This window comes from Eucyclogobius newberryi, unplaced genomic scaffold (genome assembly GCF_026437365.1).
Source record: "Eucyclogobius newberryi isolate DKJ021-1_F unplaced genomic scaffold, fEucNew1.0.hap1 SCAF_2, whole genome shotgun sequence".
In the NCBI taxonomy this organism is placed as follows: Eukaryota; Metazoa; Chordata; class Actinopteri; order Gobiiformes; family Gobiidae; genus Eucyclogobius; species Eucyclogobius newberryi.
This window is the reverse complement of record NW_027315834.1, coordinates 27,120,845-27,136,384: the sequence shown is the minus strand read 5'-3', so window position 1 is coordinate 27,136,384 and position 15,540 is coordinate 27,120,845. Positions and strand designations below refer to the sequence as shown.

The 15,540-nt window shown below is 43.3% G+C and overlaps 1 protein-coding gene across 1 annotated transcript; it reads left to right on the top strand.

Moving 5' to 3' along the window:
• Positions 1-3,434: 3,434 nt before the first annotated feature.
• Positions 3,435-13,913, top strand: LOC140368043 (glucoside xylosyltransferase 1-like). The gene is made up of 7 exons (XM_072454901.1): positions 3,435-3,742; positions 5,960-6,149; positions 6,897-7,028; positions 7,109-7,360; positions 8,807-8,930; positions 9,377-9,549; positions 12,628-13,913. The coding sequence occupies exons 1-7, from the start codon at positions 3,525-3,527 to the stop codon at positions 12,784-12,786; spliced, it is 1,248 nt and encodes a 415-aa protein (XP_072311002.1). The 5' UTR covers positions 3,435-3,524; the 3' UTR covers positions 12,787-13,913.
• Positions 13,914-15,540: the final 1,627 nt, after the last annotated feature.

Here is a 15,540-nt window from a genome sequence, read left to right as displayed (position 1 = left end):
GTGCTTTTGTTTGTAACCGTTTTGTGCAGTATTTTTTTTTATCTCTATTACAGGTGGAATCAAATTATGGAGGTGTTAGGACCCGCTAACCAACTGCTTTCGAGTTTGATTCCGTTTATTTTACGTAGCTCGATATCACACAGTTTAAAGTGCCTATGACAGGTTTTTACGATTTTCAAATGTGGACTTTATTTGGTGTATTTATACCTGTTACACGTATAAATGATAGTTTTACACAGGTGTTTGTGGAGAAAACTTTGAAAAATCTGTAGAAAATGACAGGAAGTGACATCACACAAGGGACTCTCATTCCAGTCCAAGAAAAGAAACACCTTTTTTGACTCTCTAAACATTAATTCAACAATATAAAGTCGCCCTCATATATTTTTATTAGTCATGTTAAAAAAATGTCACATTAGATGAGTTTTTGCCCAGTGTTTGCTGGGTAATTTCCGAGTATGATGTCATAAATTACAAACGGGAAGTGGAATTATAAACCTAAAAATGTGCTATTCTTTGATAACAAAATTCTGAATATATTTATCTTTTTAGTTTAATGAGTCGTCCGACCTGTCAGAGGCACTTTAAGAACATTCGATTGAACAGTCAACAGTTCTGTTAAATACGGCTGTCGTGACTACGCTCAGTGCGCATCAGGGAGGGCATCCAGCATAAAAAGCCCTGACAAATAATGATTCCGACAAACAAAATGACTGCTGCTGTTCATGTGTTATGTCTTTTAACACGTGTAATGTAATGTTACGCTCTGTGGGGATTTGAGCGCTACAAAAATGTGTTGAATTCAATTGAAAACAAAAATAAACTGGACTATTTTAGCTCTGAACGAGGTTTGAAACAGGACGACACAACTGCTGTTCCAGTTGGGCCTCTAAATACAGCAAATGTGATCTGAAGTATATGAACTGTTGAAGAGTCTGTGTACTACGTATACCACATTTTGAGGTACACCGAACAAGCCTCACCTACTACTAGTACAACTGTGGCTGTACAACAGGTAAAAACCATATGTTCTCGTGCAGAGTGAAGAAATGCACTTGTTTATGTCACTCTGAATACACAATAACACACAGAGCACTATTATGGCTATAATATTAGTTTATTATTTATTGAGGAAAAGCGGCCACTTTCCTCTGGTCGATTTGAGTAAATACACATGGCCCACCTCGGGACTGGCCCTCCTCTGGACTGGCCCTCCTCTGGACCGGCCCTCCTCTGGTCTGGCCCTCCTCTGGTCTGGCCCTCCTCTGGACCGGCCCTCCTCTGGTCTGGCCCTCCTCTGGTCTGGCCCTCCTCTGGACTGGCCCTCCTCTGGTCTGGCCCTCCTCTGGACCGGCCCTCCTCTGGTCTGGCCCTCCTCTGGTCTGGCCCTCCTCTGGACTGGCCCTCCTCTGGTCTGGCCCTCCTCTGGACCGGCCCTCCTCTGGACCGGCCCTCCTCTGGACCGGCCCTCCTCTGGACCGGCCCTCCTCTGGACTGGCCCTCCTCTGGTCTGGCCCTCCTCTGGTCTGGCCCTCCTCTGGACTGGCCCTCCTCTGGTCTGGCCCTCCTCTGGACCGGCCCTCCTCTGGACCGGCCCTCCTCTGGACTGGCCCTCCTCTGGACCGGCCCTCCTCTGGTCCGGCCCTCCTCTGGTCCGGCCCTCCTCTGGTCCGGCCCTCCTCTGGTCCGGCCCTCCTCTGGTCTGGCCCTCCTCTGGTCTGGCCCTCTGGTCTTTGATCGTCTGCATGAAGTGAATATAGTCTGCTCTAAAAGCCTTTGTCAGGCAGATGATTGTTGTGCAGTGACTTGTAGCTCCATCTGGTGAAATTCTACAATAAGCACTTCCTTTCTGGCCAATAACACTCAGGGTCAAAGTTCATACACAGATTATGTTAATACGACCCTTCACTGGTTTGCATTCATCTGAAATACCCTTGCATCAGTGAGGCGGGGACGCTTTTAAGTATTCTGTGCACATCCTAAAGTTAGTCAGCTGCTCTCAAACAGACAAAGTGAATGAAAATGCAATCGACTTTGACGTTGTTTTTCCTCCAGCAAAAGCTAAAAACGAGCTTTAATTTAGAGAACTAAGAGGAGCTTTTCACGGGTGAAACCAATTGAAAGTTTCTGAGAGCCGGGGGGAGGGAGGAGGGGAAACAACTCTGAATGTCGCTCCCACCCTTCCCCCAAGAGAGGTCCCGACCTCTGCGGGGAGGAAGAGGAGGAGGAGGAGGAGGAGGAGGAGGAGGAGGAGGAGGAGGAGGAGGAGGAGGAGAGCGCCGCGTCAAGTTAGCAGTACGCACAAGGCAGGAGAAGACGAGACACTTCCGGGCCCTTCAAAATAAAAGTTAAGACAAGTCATACATCAGCATGTAGCTTGATTACTTAAAGGAAATACAGATTCAGTCAAGTATTTTTATTAACTAAACAATCTGAGTGGCTGCAACATTAATTATAATCCGGTTGATTCTGTTTAATTCAGCTAAAAATCAAGCATAGATATTCAGATGTGACAAGGTAAAGAAGGAGTACTAAGCTATTGTTACTATAGTTTAACAATATAATTTATATTAGGCTGTAAACAATATCGATATTCTGCCAAATATCAGCAACTCTGGGTTTTCAATTGTTTTTTTTTTCCACACATATGAAGCGTAGGCTCGTCACAGAGGGCCACAGTCAGACCAGTGGTCAATACAGTCATTCATATGGGTGATTTTAACAGTCATAAGGCTTGGAACACATCACAATGTAAAGTGATATGACAGAGTTTTAATGGTAGAATTCTGGTAGAATTACTTATATTTGCAGTAATGATCATTTGTGTGGGCAGAGCAGAGGGTCCGAGGGAAGCGGTCGACCCCTGGACACCTCTGTGCTGGAGACGGTAGGCCTAGAGGTGCAAATTAGAAGAAATTCATATTTTGTATTTTGGCTTGAAACTCCTTGTTCATGAAGAATTTGACTTTTGCTATAATTTTCTTTTAACCTCAGATTGAACTAATATGAAAAGTAAATATATGCGCAGAACATCTACACTGTAAAGAAAGTATTGCAAAAAATTAAGCAAAATATACTTTAAAAAAACCAAAAAGTATTCGGATTTTTGCACAAGTATTTATACTTCTTCAGTATTGATACATCGATGGTTGGTTGATCCTTCCATCACTATATTAAACTGACTGGGCTACTTTTACCATACTTGTATTGTAGTAATGTGCAGTAAATATGCAGTACTTTCACCACCTTTAGCTAAAATAAAAATCACCCGATACATCCAGTTTAGGCCATTTATTTATATTTAGGTTTTAGGGCTGCATGTTCTACCAGCTTCCACCAGAGGGCGCCATCAACCCCTCACGCTCTACACGGTTTTATTTTGTGACCCGTCGCGACCGGAAGCGCGTGCAGTGGCGCGAGCGTGACACTTCCACGGGTGAATCCTCCTCCAGCCGCGGCACCAGCGGCAGCAGCAAATGTCCGTGTCATGATCCGACCTCGGCGCGGTGCCCCGACACTCCAGAATGCGGCGTTACCTCCGTGCACTGCTGCTGTGCATGGTGTTTGCCGTGTTTTCGGGCTTCTACTTCTACTCTAAGCTCTTTTACTCGGACACGCTGGGCGGAGGCGTCGGGACGAAGAGGCGCGTTGTGGTTCTTCCGAGAGAAGAAGAAGAAGCAGGAGCCGCAAGAGCCACGGGAGCCAGACGAGGGGCCGCCGCGGACACGCACTGGTACAATCGGTGAGAGCCCGGGGTCTGCGGGGGGCTTTGGCGGTCTGCAGACGTGTGTTTCTACGCTGTGTGTGAACGGTAAACACCAGTGCGTTGGAATGCGTGCGTTTTAAAGTTGGACGAGTCACGTGACCGCATTCGACACGCGCCTGTTTACTACTGTTGTTTATTTATTACTTATTTTGGAACTTAATTTAAAAGTCTTTTATTATAGTTTTTTGTAATTGTGAGTTAGTTATGTAGGATAACGCCCGTGGTAAATAGTTATTGTAAAGACGGCCAAGTTCTAAACTGAATCCCGCTGTGATGTCATCGATATGCGACGTGCCATTTAAAACGCAGAGATTGTTTACACCATGGATGTAAGAATTTTTAAGGACTACGACAAAGTCTGAGGGGAGGAAGAACTTCAATAGCATACAATAACAAAGGCATCTCATGACCTCTTGGGCTTTGTCAAAGCACTGGAAGTCAAGGCACTGGAAGAAGAACTCTTAGGACTACGACAAAGTCTAAGGAATAAAGTCTGGCGGTAATGCGACACTCGGATGTCAACTGCCATAAAACAGCAACAACAACACTTCGCTGACACGATTTTCTGACTGTTTAAAGGATCATTCAACAGAAATGGAGGTGTTTTGTGGTGTTGTTTGTCAAATCGTAAATATTGTGGAATTTTATGGATTTTGGCTCTTGTTTACTGTATGGTTGCCAGGTAACAGTTGCGGGATTACATCTACCTGTGTCATTTTTGCTGCCGACGTCCAATCAGGAAGTAACATTATAATCTAAACTTTACAAAAATGGTCAAACTGAGAACAAAAGTTTAGTAAAAACTGGAATATAATAATGTTTACTACATTTGAGTGAAATGTGTAGTTTATATACTTTTTATTGACTTGCGTTCATATTACTAATAAGGACTGTTGCTTATATTCTGGGATTAAAAGTGCCTTTGTTCCAAGGCTTTTGAAACCTCAGCTGACACACATTTTGGAGAAGAGTAGTTTGACTGACTAAAATGTATAATTATATAGTTTAATACTTAACAAACATAAACATGAAATGGAAACCTTAAAGGCGCAATGGACGATTCTTCGGCGATTTGAGAACGCAGGCGGAAGTGCGCATGCGCACTCCCCCGTGTGGACTGATACAACACACACGTGCGTTTGTTTATTAGCACAACGGAGCACATCGCTCGTCTCTCGTAGATTTCTGTCCACTTCTGCGTCAGCTCGAACTGTCTTTCTCCGTCTTCATTTTCATTTTGCCCCGTACACTGAGGGAACTATATTATGATAGATCCATGCGCTTAGGCACGCGGAAACGTGGGGACGAACCTGACGCGGCTGCAGGTGAGCGGTAGGTGCGTTTTATGATTGATACGTGGCAGGACAAATGATTTATCCAAGCCGCGTCGCTTCTCCCCAATCATCACCACACATTAACCAAATGTCTTGTTATTTGTTAAATGCAGCAGGGGTTATTTTGTTAGAGCAAAAAATAGAGCAATAATATATATATATATATATATATATATATATATATATATATATATATATATATATATATATATATATATATATATATATATATATATATATATATATATATATATATATATATATATATATATAATTTTCCATTTCATACGTTTTTTCCCTAGTAGACGGGCTACACTAGACTGACCCCAACTCTCTTTTTGTCAGCAAAACGGTGACAGTTTCAAAGTTCAGACTTGAGTGCTTTGTAAACAAGTTGTTGGATATTTATGGAATTTCTGCAGAGAATACTGCAACTACTGTAATGTACGTGGAGCTAAAATGCACAATGCAACATGATGCAAAATCTGAAATCCCTGCAAGAACTGTGCTGTAAGCCTATTTGTATTGTATCCTATAGTAGATTTTAATTGTTTGTCTTTTTACATGCCCTTTTTGACTTTATATAGGTTGTTTTAGCATTGTTTTATGTTGCACCAAATCACCAAAGCAAGTTCCTATGTTTGTGAATTTTGTTCATTGGCAATGGCAATAAACGTTTTCAGAGTCTGAATTCAAATAGTCTCTTGCACAGAGCTCATCTAGAGGCAGTGAATGGCCTGTAAATGCTCTGCTCACTCAGTTGTATCTTTACAGAAGCTTGTAATGGAGATGTTTTCATGGTAACTGGTTTTACACGTTTACACTTGCCCGTCACAGCCATGCTTCTCTTTCCCCTCAGGTACATCATGCGACAGCAGAGCCACGCAGACACGCCCGGGGAGCCTCCCATGCACTTGGCCGTGGTGGCTTGTGGGAACCGACTGGAGGAGACCCTGGTCATGATCAAGTCGGCCGTTCTCTTCAGCGTCAAACAACTCTGTGTGCACATCTTTGCAGAAGATCAGCTACATGCCAGCTTCATGGAGGCTGTAAGTGTGCAGCAAATGAGAATTGGGGCGTCTTGTTCTGTTTGAATGCATGCACACGCACGCACATGGGCACACGCACATACATGCACAAACAAACACACGTACACAATCACCTACACACACACACACAATCACCCAGCTCTGAAGTTTCTAGACCAGGGTGTCCAAACCTTTTTCACCGAGGGCCGCATTTTGAAACTTAGACCGGAGCAGAGGGCCACAAACAACCCGACAATGAAGTGAACCATTCAAAATTTTGCATTTGTCATATTTTCGATGCCTCCACACTTTTAATAAGAAGAACATTTATAGTAGGTTGGTATAACAAACATGTTGGATTTTTAAAAAAAAAATTCTGTTCAAAGTACTACTTTTTGCCAGAGTGCCAACAACAATTTGGTCTGAGGGCTGCATTTGGCCCCTGGGCCGCAGTTTGGACATGCCTGTTCTAGACTGTTTTTCCTCTATCCATCTATTTGTCTAATGCCTGTGTTGTTGTCTTTTTTCTGCTGTTTTTGTTCTCGTTGTCCTCCCCTTTTTTTGTATTTGTAGATCAAATACTTTAATAAAAGAATTAGTGCTGCATGATATTGTAATAACTGAAAAATAATAATAAAGTAATACAAATTATCCTGTCATTTTACGAGAGAAAACCGTTCTTCTTAGTCCAATTGCAGACATAAATTATGAGTAGATAATGATAATGATTAATATGAATGCGTGAACAGCTGAATGTTTCTGTTTCAGCTGGAGTCGTGGCCTGACCTGGTTCGGACTCGGTTCAACTACACTCTTTACTCCATTAGTTTTCCCAGTGAAAACGCTGCCGAGTGGAAAAAGCTCTTTAAGCCCTGCGCCTCTCAGCGCCTCTTCCTTCCTGTGAGTGCATGTCGTATGTATGCAGACTGTACATCACGTTGTTTGCAGACTGTACATTTACGGTGTTGTCCCCCCGGCAGCTGATGTTGAAAGGCGTGGACTCGGCGGTGTACGTGGACTCGGACATCGTCTTCCTGCAGCCCGTGGACTCGCTCTGGTCGTTCCTGTCCCGCTTCAACTCCACGCAGCTGTCGGCGATGGCCCCGGAGCATGAGGAGCCCCGGATCGCCTGGTACAACCGCTTCGCCCGGCACCCGTACTACGGCCGCACGGGTGTCAACTCCGGGGTCATGCTCATGAACATGACCAGGATGAGGAGCGCTTTCTTCAAGGTGTGTGCGCGCCATCGGCTCGGAGAGAATAGTGTGGTTATTTATTTGATTTTCACATTTTTGTTACAACTTCTCACTCTGTGCACGGTGTGACCTTTGGTGTGGAAGGGCAGCGTGCTTGTCGTCATGGCAGCGTGCTTGTCGCCGCGGCTGTGGTGGGAAGTAACAAGTACAAAAGTAACAGATCTTCTAATTTGAGAGTCATGTATATAGTGACAGGAAATATTACCATTAAGTACGATTATTGGCAAAAAGAAAGGCAACGTTTCCACTGTATTTTTGTATGTTTCAACTTGCAAATATTCCTGTGAGAGGAACATTTGTTAATTATAACAATTACCTGCCTACCATTTAATACAGAAGATCATCTAAACTAAAATAAAATGGCCACAAATGGAGTAAATAATATAGATTTAAGCAACTTTGAGAAAGTCAGCTTTCCCATGGCTCATATCAAAGAATAATATATTACACGGCGTTAACAAGTAGGATTATGCTCCGGGGCAGTTGCCACAGGCTTTCTGTAGAATTAAAAGTAACGAGAGGAGCTCAGGCCCAGGCCCAGGCCCAGGTCCAGGTCCTTATTCTTTCTTTTGAACTGACACCGGAGACTACTGAAGGACTTTTGCTCATTTTAATGATTAGTTATGGCCTGAACATGTGGTTTCATGATCACGTGATCAAAGCCCTGCAGAACTCATGTTTCATGTTTAGTTTTCAAACACAGCAGAGCTGCACAGGCTGCTGCCTTAACACAAGCTCTGAAGTCTCTGCAGAGCCTAAACCTGGAGACTGAAAAAGGACTTGAGCAGAAGCAGAACTCAAACCTAGTCCTTAAATATCCTTAAACAACAGTGGTATTTGTTTCTTGAATCAATTATATAGTTATTGCCAATGTTTATCTTTTTATATCAATAAAAATGTAGGCCAAATTGTCCTGCCCCATTTATGTACCATTTTTAAGTATCTCCACTGTACTTTTGACTTTGAAAAGGACTAAATAGTCAAAAGTACTTTCCATATAGTTTTGGGGTTATTTTTTAGCATTCGTGGTGACCTCAAAGGTTTTGAGTTCAAGTCCTGGCTTTGAGCAAACCAAAATAAAAGTCTAGAACCAATGAGAATCAGGACAATTCTTTCTCAAGATCACAACCTCTCACATTTTAAAATGAAACAAAATCATTCATACACATACTTTTCACATACTTTTACTTAAATAGATGCTTTTACTCAAAAACAAATGTATGCATGTTGTCCTTTTACTTTCTTACTATTTTTAAATAACTAAATAGAGGAAGTGTAACCACACAAGCTGCTGTTGTACTTCTCTAACTGGCCACAAGGGGTCGTCCTCTCACCACGTATAAGTCCCACTGGTTTAAGCTCCTGAAGATCCCATTGTCACATCCTCTGTTCACAGTCTTTTGTCTAACTTTGTGTTTGCAGAACGACATGACCTCTGTTGGGCTGCGGTGGGAGGAGCTTCTCATGCCTCTTCTGCAAAAATACAAACTGAACATAACGTGGGGCGACCAGGATCTCCTCAACATCATCTTCCATTACAATCCCGGTAAGAGCGTTATACAGTACAATGAAACGCATGCGAGGGCGAGGCACAACGTTGAGACCACTGACCGGTTGATTATGGCGAGTCGATGTCGTTTCAAACTCCCATAAACTGATATCACAACGATGACTACAGACTCTCTGTTTAAGCACAAATAAACACAAAATATATTAGTATTTGGATCAATACTTTTGACAACTGTAGGTGGGAATATTATGTTGCAAGAGAACCGATTTACTGCTGATGCTTTTCTTTATTACTCAGGTCATGTGATCATTTCTGCAAACACTTTAGACTTTTACTTCTGAAAGTCTGACTCTTGTATTAGTTTAGTGCTTCATGATTCCTTATGTTAAAGCCTTGGGAGTGATTAGAAAGTGCACTCTGAACTGAACTGTGTGTTATTAGAACCTTCATAGATGAATGTGTTCCTACACCGCTCTGTGCAGGGTTCATGCTGGAGTTCCCCTGTCAGTGGAACTATCGCCCGGACCACTGCATCTACGGCAGCAACTGCGCCTCGGCCGAAGAGCACGGCGTCTACATTCTGCACGGGAACAGAGGGGTCTTCCACGACGGCAAGCAGCCCGCGTTCAGGGCGGTGTACGAGGCCATACGAAAGGTGGGCGTGTCCCTGTGTGGTCCCCTGTATGGTTTGTGTTTATTTACTATGGATGATACAGATTATGTTGGAATCCAGAGCACTCGACGGACAGAAAGCTCTACAGAGATTTTGTGGTCAGTTATGCCGGGCTGATTTTGATCAAATATACCAATTTAAATGATAATAAACCCGGCCCACTTTTACCTAGTTTGTTGTGTTTCTTGTTACGCCCAGAGAGAAACTGTCCACACTGTACTAAGCGGCTGCAGCGAAACCCTTCTCTTATTAAAGGTGAATTCTGAGTATTTAAATGGAGAACCAGAGCGTAGTCTTGCCTCTAAAATATGATCTAAAGTATTGTATTTTCCGGACTATAAGTCGCACTGGAGTATAAGTCGCATCAGCCAAAAAATGCATAATGGAGAAGAATATGTGCAAATATCACATATAAGTCACTCCGGAGTATAAGTATATAGTTATAAGTATAAATATAAGTCGCACTCTGGCCAAAACTATGAAAAGAGGTGCGACTTATAGTCCGGAGAATACAGTAGGTTCCTTTGTGTCGATTCAACAATGCACTGTGATTCTGTTAAAGGCTTTGAAGTGTCTGCGTATAACTTACTTCCTGTCGATATTTGCAGCTCTTTGCAAAATCGTACAACCGGGAAAAAGGGGCTGAAACTAATGGCATCGCCCGTGGCAACTTCCTGAACATGGTGCATTGAGTGTGCTGCGCCATCAGTGCAATATGTATAGCAATGGGGGAGTTGAGTGAAAGATCTGATTGGACTAGGCCTTTCCATAACCCGGGGACCCTCTTCGTCCCCTCCAATCGGTTGTTTCCGTAACCTTGGAGATGAGATCTTGGATTGTAGCTGACCCCGTGGACCTGGAGTGCCGGCGATGTTTCACAGTTTCCCACCTTTAACACTGAGCTGGAAGCAAAGCTAATTTCTCCTGAGGGTTTTTATGGTTGTTTATCACGAGTGGAATGATATCGACGCTGCGAGTGGCATTTGCTTAATGAAGCCATCACGGTCTGAAGTCTCATTGCTTTCTCGATTAACAAAACATCGGACATAGATCAGTCTGGCGGCTGATCTGTGGTACGCAGTTAAGCAGCTTTATAGTGAGTGATCAATACAGCAGTTACGCTTAAATGCAACTGTACCGTACACATAAACGCATAGATTTTCCAACAGGCAGTTTAAGATGTGTCAAAAGCGGCTGTAGTGGTATTTGATCTATTTTTGCCTGTTCATCTGTGGAAAAGTCCACAGGGGGCAATAGGAAAGTGCTCAAAGAAGTATTTGTACCAGGGCTTGAGTTTGCTTTGAGTTTATAAAGAACTAAAGACAGAGTCGGCATTCTCTAGACTCCTAGTTCAATTGCATGGTGCCCTCAGCCCGTGGTGCCCCTCAGCTTGTGATTTAGCCCCCCCCCCCCCCCCCCCGTACCCCTAAACGTTTCAGCTCTGCCCTTCATAAACCGCTCTCTCCTCTCGCATGTAAAAGCCCTGTCCGGGACGCGGCAGTTAAATTTTTACAACCAATGAATGCATTTAGAGTCGGCGGCACCAGCAGCGGCCCATCAGCCGGCCCAAAATCAATACAAGCAACTGTAAATGCAACTTTATGACCAACGGCGCGCGAACGTTGGCGCGCTCATAAAAGCACCATCTCTCCTCGTGACCCGATACCGAGGCGGGACCCGACCACAGGCAAATGAGCCGGCATAAAAGTGGTAATTCCCCTTTGATTTCCTTAGAGCATTGTAAAGGCGCTTTCATTATCGGAAAGACATGAAATTTCCCCTCTAATCCCCACTTATGACCGGACCTTAAGCCTATAGCGCGGAAAAGACCGGAGCCACTTTATGTCGAGTCTCGCTGAACGCGGCGGTTTGGGGGTCCCACCTGACCACGGAAGGCTTATGTGAATTTACCTTTTTTTAATTTGTAATGGGGAGGATGCGGTTGCTGTTGTAGACTTTACTAATCCAGACTAAATTCAAGCTGTTCTTTCCAATGTTTCAAATGATTTACGCACAATGCTTACGTACAATACAAAATAAGGGTAAATGGAGACAAAATTTAGACTCATTTTGGCATAAACCAAGGATATCTGCTATACCGCGCCAAAAAATAATATAAATCACTTGTTTTGGTGATATAAAGCAATAAAAACAATGCATAATAATAGGAAAATATGAACTATGATCAAATAAGGCATGCGTAGAATAAAAAAGTCGACACTAAGTTGAGGACAACAGTGACTTTACTTAATGTTCCACAGTTTGACATTAAACTCGTCAGTTCCACTTTACAATAACTGCACATTAAGCATGATTAAAGCTTATTAACGGCTTAATTAAGTTTAGGAATTAGCGTATTAGTTATGTAATTAATAAGCCTGAATCATTCTCACTAAACAATTTGTTCACTATGATTGATGTAGTGCGGTAATTATAAAGTGTTACCAACGTGTCTTATCTCCATGGAGACCAGCAGGTGGCACTACCAGGCCAAGTTACAGGTCAGGTCCGCGGCGAGGCGAGCCCACTCACAATAAGAATTTTCAAGATATTTTTAAACAATTAAAAGCGCCTGTATTTTTTGACTAAACTTTACTGTGTTCAATTAGAGTCGTCTATAACCTATAAACCCATTCATTTTTGTATTTATTATTTAATTTAATAGTTTGACACATTTTTAGCATAGTTTATGAATAGTATAATAAAATGGTGTCAAAAGAAGTCTTCAACGCACTAAAAGCTGCTCTTAGCACCTCTCTCTCGACAATGGGCATCTTAGTTTGAGCACTTTTCCCCAGGGGAGTTTTGACACCATTCAGAGCTCTGATTGGCTCATTTTAACTTTCAAGCACCCCCCGTCTTTGCTTTCCACTACTCCCCGGTGCATCCTCGACTTTTAAACAAGCAGAAATAACGGGATTCAGAGCGGTCGTTAAGAAAATTGAGTCTGAGCGCTCCGCCGCTCGTCAGCCGCGGGGGGATTCTCATTCGTTTCGAGCCGAACCGGGGGAAAACGGCCGTGTTTCCGTCACTAACCCGCGCCCGCCGTTGCCGTTGCAGTACTCGTTCGGCACGGACCCGGTGAGCGGCCTGTTGGATCCACTGGAGGAGCAGCTTCTGAAGACGACGCACACTTACTGCGGAAAGTCTCACCCGCTTTTCACCAAGAGACTGGTGCAGAGCCTTGCCAACGTGAACAACATGGCGGTGGGAGGATGACGGCGCCGAGCGAGGACGCCAGCCACTCTGCAACACACTGTTCTAACTCCACGTTTTTACACAACAATGCCATTTTGAACACAGATATATATACAGTATTTAATAACATGTTCTAATGTTCTAACGGTAGATACAAGGGGGGAGTTTCTGTTGAAACAAACAACTCTTTCTACTTCAGGAAGGCTCTTACCACAGAACAGTATTAATATCGGAGTTCTCGACCTAAATTCTGTTATTGACAATGACTCTTGGATGAGAGTCGAAACGTCTATTTTTTCAAACTGAGTCCAGATGACTACAACTGAAGCTTTTTCTACTATGTTCTAATGTAGTTTAAGAAGAGCATTCTAAAACTATTCAGGAAAACTACAACTTTGTCTCGTGTCTTAGGGTCATTTAGTTTTTTATAGTTTGACTTTTAAAGCTGAACTTGTTAACTAGTTCAGTTTGGAAATAGATTTTTATTTAGAAAAACCCTACTCCGTGGTTTAAAACTAACTAAAACTCTGGGAAAATGTATATTTTTAAGGTGAAATGTGTGCCTCAGAATAGTCTTATGATGTTTTTGATGTTTGGTGTTTTCTCCTCTTCCCTTTCTTTGGTACCGACTATTGAACTGTAGGTTGTAGTTGATATTATTTTGGAAGAGTACGTCTTGACTTTCCATATTGGAGAATTTTGTATATCATTTGTTTTACTTTGAAATGTTCTTTTATGTAAAGAGAAATCGTGCATAAAGCTGGAGATGGTCTTTCTCCACTGCAGGGTATGAAAAGTATGCACTGGTCCACTTTCACCACCAGATCTTGGCCATTTCTAACTCCGCTCAAGTTAAACGTCTTGTCACTTCCTGGACAAGTTTACAATTGTACTGTACTGTGACTCTAGGCCGACGGTTTAGTATCTTAAAAATGCAGAAAACTCCAGACAGATGTGAACAAAGCGACACCTTTCGATGCCAAAGTCAATTTCACGTTTTGCACTGCTTTGTCCACTGTCAAAGGCGTAACTACTGTCATCGCTGACGTCTCTGTGTTCTTATTACAAGGGTATCCTTTGAAGCCATTCATTCATTTTGTAAGAAATGACTTTATGCTATTTTTATATTAAAATTTGCCTTGTTGTAAGTAACGTGCGGTTCTCTTGTCTGGACTGGCGGGCAACGTCACAACAGTATCTGTTGTTGTTGTTGTTTTATGGCGGTTGACATCCGAGTGTTGCATTACCGCCAGACTCTATTCCTTAGACTTTGTCGTAGTCCTAAAAGTTCTTTCTCACTCGTCTCGGCGCTTATGTTCTCTGTGTGGAATCCTCTAGTCCGGCCTGAAACGGTGGATTGCGTTTGCCTGACCCGCCAGCCCCTCCCACATTCTGTTCAAATGCGGAAGGGTCTGGAACCCGAGTCGGAGCCAATGAAGTCGTCAGACCATAATCCTCCGATCCAATCCTCAGAAGTTTAGTGGTGTGTCAGTTCAGGTGTACAGATAACTACACAGACGTGGAAATGTTTGTTAGTACATTTAAACGTTTTTTAAGATTTTGAGAAGTTTATTTTGTTATAAAGTCAAATGTTTATCTCTGTGTAGAACTATAGATAAACTCTGAAGTTGTAATGCACATAAACTGAAGCACAGTCTTGGTGAAATTACACTTGTTTTTCTAAATGCATTTGTTGTAATTCAGTTGTAATTGTTTTTAATCGATCCAGTAATTGCTTCAAAACAGCGTAGGCTATATAAAGCTATTTATTTCTTATATTTTTTAATAGTTTTATGTTTTACGTTATGTTCGGCCCGCAACCCAGCCTGAGCGTAGAAATTCGGCCCACGGCCCAACTGAGTTTGATACCCCTGCGTTACACTGAAGATAAGGAAGTAGCTCTTCACCCCCGTTCCAAAACATTCAAGATGGCGGACCCGGCTCGTGACCGACCGAGTGTTTACTTCTGCTCTCGCTTCGGTTTGAACAATCTGGAAAGTCTGTGCGTTAGATGCGGTTGTACGAAGGGCGTCGTCACGATTCAGGAGACATTTTCTGCGTTCGGGGACGGATAACGCGATAAATGCCTTGTTGACATGGGCTACGTAATATCCGGTTAAGTGTGTCGCGTTTTTTGCGTCACTTCTGGGTTTATGTGATTGGTTCTGTCTCTGCTCTAAACTCCGCTCTAGAAATTGAAATTCTGCGGTCGAGCCCCAGACCCTCAAGGTTTCGTTGGTCAAAACGTGTTGGGAATGGCTGGTCAGGCAAGGATCACGTTGGACCTGATGATCTGACTGCTTAAGCTTTCCGCAGCAGCCGCACTACGTAGATGAGAATCCAGCAAACAAGAGGACAATGGCGTGCGCGTCTCCCCCCGCGGCCCGCCAGGTAATTGCTGTCTATGGGGGACAGGCCCTTCAACAATAGACCTCCAGTGTCCAGCAGGCTCCATTCAGCGCCGCTGTAATTACATAATTGAAAAGCTCACCGGGCGCATGTGTTTGTATGTATGTGTGAGACTAGTGCCAGGGAAAAAACACGCAAGATAACGGGTTTTATAGTACAATGAACCCTTAATCTACTGCACACACTCGCACCGGCACTCACGGACCGATATATTCAAGCGCGCTCAGTCCGTAACGTTTATAATATGCTGGCAGTCAAATCAGCGGATGGGGGGGAATCGGATCGCTCTTGGGGGTAAACATTGTGGAGGCGTGTTTGGAGAGGGCTGCAGAGACGGAGAGCGCTGTAATGGGAAATCTATTGTTG